Here is a 6,827-nt window from a genome sequence, read left to right on the forward strand (position 1 = left end):
AGTGGGGCCGTGAGGGGACTTGGTGGTGTCTGAGGGGACTTTGGGGGGCACATTGTAAGAAGAAGCGGGGGGAATGTGCTGGGGAGCGAGGAAAATACGGGAGGTGGTGGAGAAGAGGATTTGGGGTGTAGTGGCGGAGGGCAGAGGAAGGCTGGGGGGGGGGGTGGAGAAGGAGCGCTTGTTGCGGTATCTAGAGCGGGGAGCAGGGGGGGATCGTGGAGAGCTGAGTCGGAGGCTGTGGGAACGTGGGCTCTGAGGAGTGGTGAGCTTCGAGGGTTTCCTTTCTCTTTTTTCCTTTTTTTTCTAATTGTTCCTGTACGAGTTTTAGTGGGATTACATTTAATACCTAAAAGTGGGTCAGGGTTCTTCTAAACTCTTAAGCAGTCTTTTGCTCTCAAAACTTGTGTGGAAATTACTCTTAAAACTAATCGTTAATTAGCTGATTTACCAGCATGCTTGAGTTCTACCAAACATGTGGCCTAAGAGACAGCACCCCACTGTACTTCCTTGTGCTCAGTGAGTCAATGTTAGGCAGTGGGGTTTGTTAACTTCAAAAAAAGATGTTCATTTTGCTCTTCTTTTTTTAATAACTCTAAACATTTGGCAGCTTTAGAGGGACTTGGACGCTGTTACTAAGAAAAGCAGTTAGATTGTATGTACATTGACATTTCTAAACTGAAACTGGCCTATTTTCTAGAGCAAGTCCTTCAGGCAAAATAATTGTTGCAGCACAAGGGTAAAGAACACATCTCTCCATAGAGAAAGCAAGACATGTACTTCCATCTCCAGACTTTTGCCAGGTGATGGTCCTGTGGGTGTCAGAATGAAGAGGTGCCATTTTTACATCTGCAGAGCATGGAAGGGACAGAAACGGGTCACTGGTCCAGGGGCTGTGTGGTTTAGTGCAGACTTGTGAATTTAGCAGTCCTGATTCATGGAAAGGGAACTTGTGGTTTCTTTTTTCCACATCATCCTCTGTTTTTACTCTTTCATCAGCAGAGTGGTGTCAAAACAAGGATGCTTTATCTTGCTGGTATTTAGAACTTGGATTTGAAATTTTGATAGGACTAGGGGTGGAAGTTACCTCTGTAATTGTGGATAGGGTAAGTAAAAGCCCTAGCAGTGACAGACACAGAAACTCAATTTTGCCAAAGGAAAGAATCCTTACAGGAAAGGAAGTTTGGTTTGGTTCCTGTGCTTTTACCTTCACTGGCATCAGTGAGAGTTATTGCTTGTGTGCCTGTTTAGGTTGGAAAAAGCATCAAGGAAAAGAGGGGGCTATTTCTTGCTGAAATGGCCAGGGTTTTTTTTCAGTGTAGCAAATATGTTGCTTTCAGTGTTGGCTGAGATTTCATCACCATTCTCCTTTGTTCCAGGACACTAGCAGGAGATACGAAAACAAAGCTGGAAGTTTCATTACTGGAATAGATGTAACTTCCAAGGTAATTTTTGTGCTTTCATTTTTTGACATATTCTAATTATTGCTACTGGAAAGGAGGAACCATTTCATTTATTTCTTCCCTACCAGACACAAAAGCTTAGTCTCATGTTCAGATAGCTGGCATTCTTCAACAGCTAGGGAATTCTTTTGCTGGTTGTGGTCTGCACCAAGAGCTGACTGATCTCTCTTGTGAACTGTGAGAATTAGTATTTTTAAGTTACAAAAATCTGTGTGCCAAAACCTGAAAACGTTTCTGTTGGAATTGCCTTGGTGCCTCTTGAAATTGCAAAACAAAGCTCCTTGGGACAGATCAGCTGCAGGTTTTCCTCTTAGGTGAGTGACAGAAGAACAAGTGCTTGGCAGGAAAATCAAGTTTCCTTGCCTTGTAGCTTCCAAGGGCATTGTGTTGTTTAATTATTTAAAACATAGTTTGAAGAATGTGAACAGCTGTTGCATTTAAATAACTTAAAGTTACATTGGAAGTTCCCCTAGTCAGGGGGCAGCTGGTACCTTTTGTTCTTTCAGGGTGCAACTCTAAAAAAACTTGAAGATAATGTGATCAGAGATGTTTGGGTAATATTTAAAAACTAGTAAAAAGCCCATGTTTATTTGGATGTCATTGGTGGCAGTTTTTGCTTAATCAGTTGGTGTTTTGGATAGTAGAATCCAAAACTCTAAAGTGTTTGCTGCAGAATAAGGAGCTTCTCAGTCACCTGCAAAACTTGCATAAGATCCACGTAAGCTGTTGCTCATGAGCTACTTAAAAGCAGCTTGAATTTCCAGTCTAAATAAGACCTCCAGTCAGCACTCCAGCTACCATGGTTAAATTCAGGCTCAGAGACAAGTTTACAGTTTTGTACACATTTAAAAAACAGACAGGGAAAAATCTCTGTAATCCCAAAAGATTAATTTACTGTCTGCTGGAAGTGCTTGGTTTAGGACAGCCTCTTTTGAGTGCAGCCTCTGTACATTTGTTAGGAAGGAAAAGATGTTACTGTTCCATCATGGAGTCTGAGCATTGTTCAGGAAACCTTGTTTTCTATGCACCTTGATATCAATTATGTTGCTGGACCCAAATTAAAACCATTACATAGTGCAGAAGCATTTTAGTGAATTATTTCTACATTCTGAAGCTCACGGATCTCTTCAGAATTGATAGACTTATTAATATAGGTTGTTGCTGCCTCATAGATTTTAAGGTTTTCTTTTAAATGTCTTGTCCTCCAGTGGAGGTTGTTGGGAATGCTGCTGTGATTCCTGTTTTGACTGCCTTGTTTTGCAGGAAGCAATTGAGAAGAAGGAACAAAGAGCAAAGCGCTTTCATTTTCGAGCTGAAGTGAATCTTGCCCAAAGGAACGTGGCACTGGATCGGGACATGATGAAGAAAGGTAGGAGTTTATCCAGCAGTCAAGAGGAGAAGATCCTTTGTTTACTTCCTCACAGCTCCTTTACATGATTTACCCTGTTATATTTCATGCATCACAAGAGGTTTTCTCAGATTGTTGCCAAAAAGAAATTACTTTGGGTGGGTTTTTTTTCACATTTTTATTTTGTCATTATTTTTTTAAACTGCTTGACAATTATCAGTTTGCCCATTTTGTCAGCCCCACAATTTTTTTATCCCTTATTTATGGTTTCTCAACAGCCCATAGTGCTACATGTCCAAGATTCATTTTCAGGATCAATGCTGCTTTAGGAATCTTTAAATTCTTTAAAAAGCCCAGACTTGGAGCACTGTTTGTGTCCAAATGGGGGCCTCTGTGTCCTGTGCACAGTGAGATCAGATTCTGTGCTGTGCACACAGAGACACTGGACTGATAGTGCATGTGCTTAAAATGTTTTTAAGGCAGTTTGATTGCTATGCAGTACCTACATCTACCAATGCTTGTAGTGTTGCCTCTTTAATTCTCAATTTATTAAAGTTTTGCATTGTGGAATAATAATTGAAATTATGGTGTTTAGAGTGGTGTACATCATACATTGCTTTAATTAGCTTCCCTTTTGCTTAGCTAAAATGTTTGGTTTATAAAACCATCTGTTACTAATATAAAAACTTGGTCTACAGAAATAAGTTTTGTATCTCTTCTTCTTTATAGCAATTCCTAAAGTGAGACTGGACACAATTTACATTTGTGGGGTGGATGAGATGAGTACACAAGACATCTTTGCCTATTTCAAAGAGTATCCTCCTGCTCATATTGAGTGGTTGGATGATACATCATGTAAGTAAATGGAGTCTTTTGTCTGTCTTTCTTGATTCTTATTGGTCATAGCTGTACTTCAGATGTCTTATTGGTTTTCAAAGCCACTGGTCTGTGTGTCTCTCAGTTTCCCTGTCATTTGCCTTGGTTAGGAGGGATTTAAAAGGGAAGAATTAATAGCATATGTTGAAAATCAAACCTACTATCTGGTTGAGCATTTATTGGAAAGACATAGTGTAGAAGAACTTGCAGGTCTCTAAGTAAGGGGGGAAAAAAAACTTCTAATATTTTGTGCTGCTTGCATCTTAACATCAATAGAATACCTGCTTGTGAGCATCACAGAAGAGGACATGCTGAGAGAAGATGACTGAGCTGTGTGCAGTCAGGCAGGTTGGGAGGGGTTTGTGGTGCAAAGGAGCAGCCTTGCTGCTGTGTTTGTTCAGTGGCTTCTCAAGGAGAAATTCGTGGGTGGAAGAAGGTAGGAGCTGAATGTGATTTACATAGATTGGGAAAGGAATGTAAGTTCCCATTGCAGGGGCTGTTTCTGGGAGTAAGCAGGCAGTGAGATTGCCAGAAAGATACCAGGTGCACAGTTGTGCTTTCTTTGGTGATACTGAAGTCTGTGTGAGTGCTCTTTGCTGCAGATGGGTGCTGGATCAAGGAACTGGAAGGCTCTGAGATGGTCAAACTGAAATCACAGCAACAGAAGTAGGAAACAGTGCTGGTTTTCCAACTGGGCTGGAATTGCTGGAAACTGGTTTATTGCCAAGCATGGCAAAGACCTGTGAATTAGTAGCATGGTTCCCTGGAATGACCCTGAAAGAATTCTGTTCCAGTGCAAGATAAAAGTTAGGTTATACTACAAAACATTGGTAGCCTTGAAGTCACTCTGTGTGACAGCTTGATAGATTGCCACAAGCTGACAGAAAATCTGAAAAACCACAAGCCCTGGGTGGACAGCTCTGGTAAAAAGCTGCTGGATGAACCTGGGGTGATGCATAAGCAAGTGCACAGCTTAACTCTGTGTCTGAGGCTGCATTTCTGAGGTACTCAGATTATCCCTTTCCTTAAATGTTACACGAGTAAATTCAGCATGGAATCAGAGTGGACTTAGAACACAAAAATACAGGCTTCAGGGTTGTAACAATATTTTACCCATTTATTGTTACACCACATCTTTTTTAGAGATGAGTTTTCATGCTGTATCTGAGGTAGCACACCAGCTACCCTTTGGGAAAATATAATGAAAAATCTTTTCCACACAGGTTTGCACTGCAGCATGGCAAAAATTTTAACCTTCCCCCCTGAATTACACCTCAAGGTGTCTTAGTGCAGAGGTGAATTTAGACAGTGTTCTGTGTTTGAAACTGGTGAATATAGAATGATAAAGGCTTTGAAAATTTGGAGCTGTGAAGAGCAGGTGGGCATACAAAAAATGAAAAAGATTTGGTCAGTCATTGGAGTTAGTATCTGGCTGTTCTTCACCTTGTAAATCTCATCTGTTCAAGTAATTTAAGAGAGAATATTTTCTTTTGGGACCCTTTATATTTTTTTTCTGATATCTGAATACACTTTGCTTAACAGCAGAGCAGTAAATGACATTCATTGCTGCACTGGCACTGAATGCATCCGTGCAGAAAGCTTTTGTTCAAAACCTGTTTCTAAGCAGTTTTAGCTCTTTCAATTTTGACATCATGAAATGCTTTTCATTGGCCTGATAAGTTATATTTCAATACCATCTGCTGATACATAAGACATATATGAGGCATATACTGAATCATATTGCTAACCTGTGTACACTGTAATCTGTGCAAAGTTCTTGAACAGTCTCTCCTATTTTCCCCTGTTTTCCTGCTTTTTGGAAAAGATTAACAGACTTCTGCAGTAAAGCCCAAAGTTCTGTTAAATTGCCAAAGGGGAAAAAAAAATTCAAGGCTTCTTTCTTTGCCTCTCCATCCCTATCCTGCCCCCTTAATCACACTTGTGTACCAAAACATGTATGAAACACACTGACCCTGATTCAGTATCCTAATTTGCTGTGCTCAGGAAGCCATCTCTAACATAGATGCTGCTGCATTTTGGTGATTTGGGTTTTGATACATTGTTGGGTAGGGTTTTTTTGCCATGTGATGAAAGTTGTGTGTCCTACAGTGTATCAAGTGCATTCAAAATATGACTTTCCCTGCAAGAGGAATACCTGACTGCTTTTTGTCACCTCACCAGCACTGTTTCTGAACTTGTGGTAGTGATTTCCCTCCAGTGAGGCAGTGTACGTGAGTGCTTGACTATACAAACTGCATTCTGGTTTTGTGTGTGTTTATATATGTCACAGGTAATGTGGTCTGGCTTGATGAAGTAACAGCAACACGGGCTCTAATAAATATGAGTTCCTTGCCTGATCAGGAGAAGACAAAAAGCAGAGAAAATAATGAAGAGAAGACAGCTGAAAAAACCAAGAAAGGTAGATTGAGATGTGCATATATAGATGTCATCTAGTTAAATCAATGAAGCTTTAAACTTGTGCTTGGGTACTGCATAATCTAAATTACTGAAGGAGCTTCTATCATATAGTTTCAGGTAAATGTATTCTGCCACTTTAAAAAAGGCTTTCATCTTGGAAACCTTTTGAAGAAGCTGCTTCTTAAAAGGTGGGTTGGAGCTAGACCAAAAGCAGTAATTCAGTTGATACTGAACATGTTAGATGCAGGGTCCTATTCAGATATGATATTTTTAGCAGTACATGTTGCACAGAAATAAGTCTGTGTGATATGTGTACAAAAGCAGGAAAAAGATTGATTCTAAGTGTGGAAAAAGCAGGTGTAAGGAAAATGTCCTATTTTTGAAATACCACAGTTGATTCCTTTCTTGATGCAGCACCATCCTTTAATTGTTGTTCACACTGCTGGGACATTGTGTCACTCCACTGCTGTATATCACCTCTAAATTTCCTCATTATGCTTTAAAGAAATGCACTGAGAGGTCAGTTATAAAAGAGAAGAGCAGCAGAAGTACCTCTTAATATTGTGATAAATCTGGTCCCTGAATGCCTTTGTTGTAAATTATTTTACTTTTATGGGTGTAAGTTAAAAATCAGACTGTTTTACCTTTAGGTTGGTGTGGTGAGGTGCTGTGGTTCAAAGTACTGCACCACAAGGCACAGAGCAAAGAGAGCTGCTGGATTTATT

At 40.1% G+C, this 6,827-nt stretch overlaps 1 protein-coding gene across 1 annotated transcript; it reads left to right on the forward strand.

Annotated features, from left to right (window-relative positions):
• Window positions 1-1,376: 1,376 nt before the first annotated feature.
• LOC103777816 (uncharacterized protein C17orf85 homolog) lies at window positions 1,377-6,103 on the forward strand (the record flags this gene model as incomplete). The annotated part of the gene is made up of 4 exons (XM_008945377.1): window positions 1,377-1,442; window positions 2,724-2,829; window positions 3,538-3,663; window positions 5,975-6,103. Coding segments are annotated over 4 exons (427 nt in total), but the record flags the coding sequence as incomplete, so codon positions are not given.
• Window positions 6,104-6,827: the final 724 nt, after the last annotated feature.

Source organism: Merops nubicus, unplaced genomic scaffold (assembly GCF_000691845.1).
Source record: "Merops nubicus isolate BGI_N331 unplaced genomic scaffold, ASM69184v1 scaffold40278, whole genome shotgun sequence".
NCBI lineage: Eukaryota > Metazoa > Chordata > Aves > Coraciiformes > Meropidae > Merops > Merops nubicus.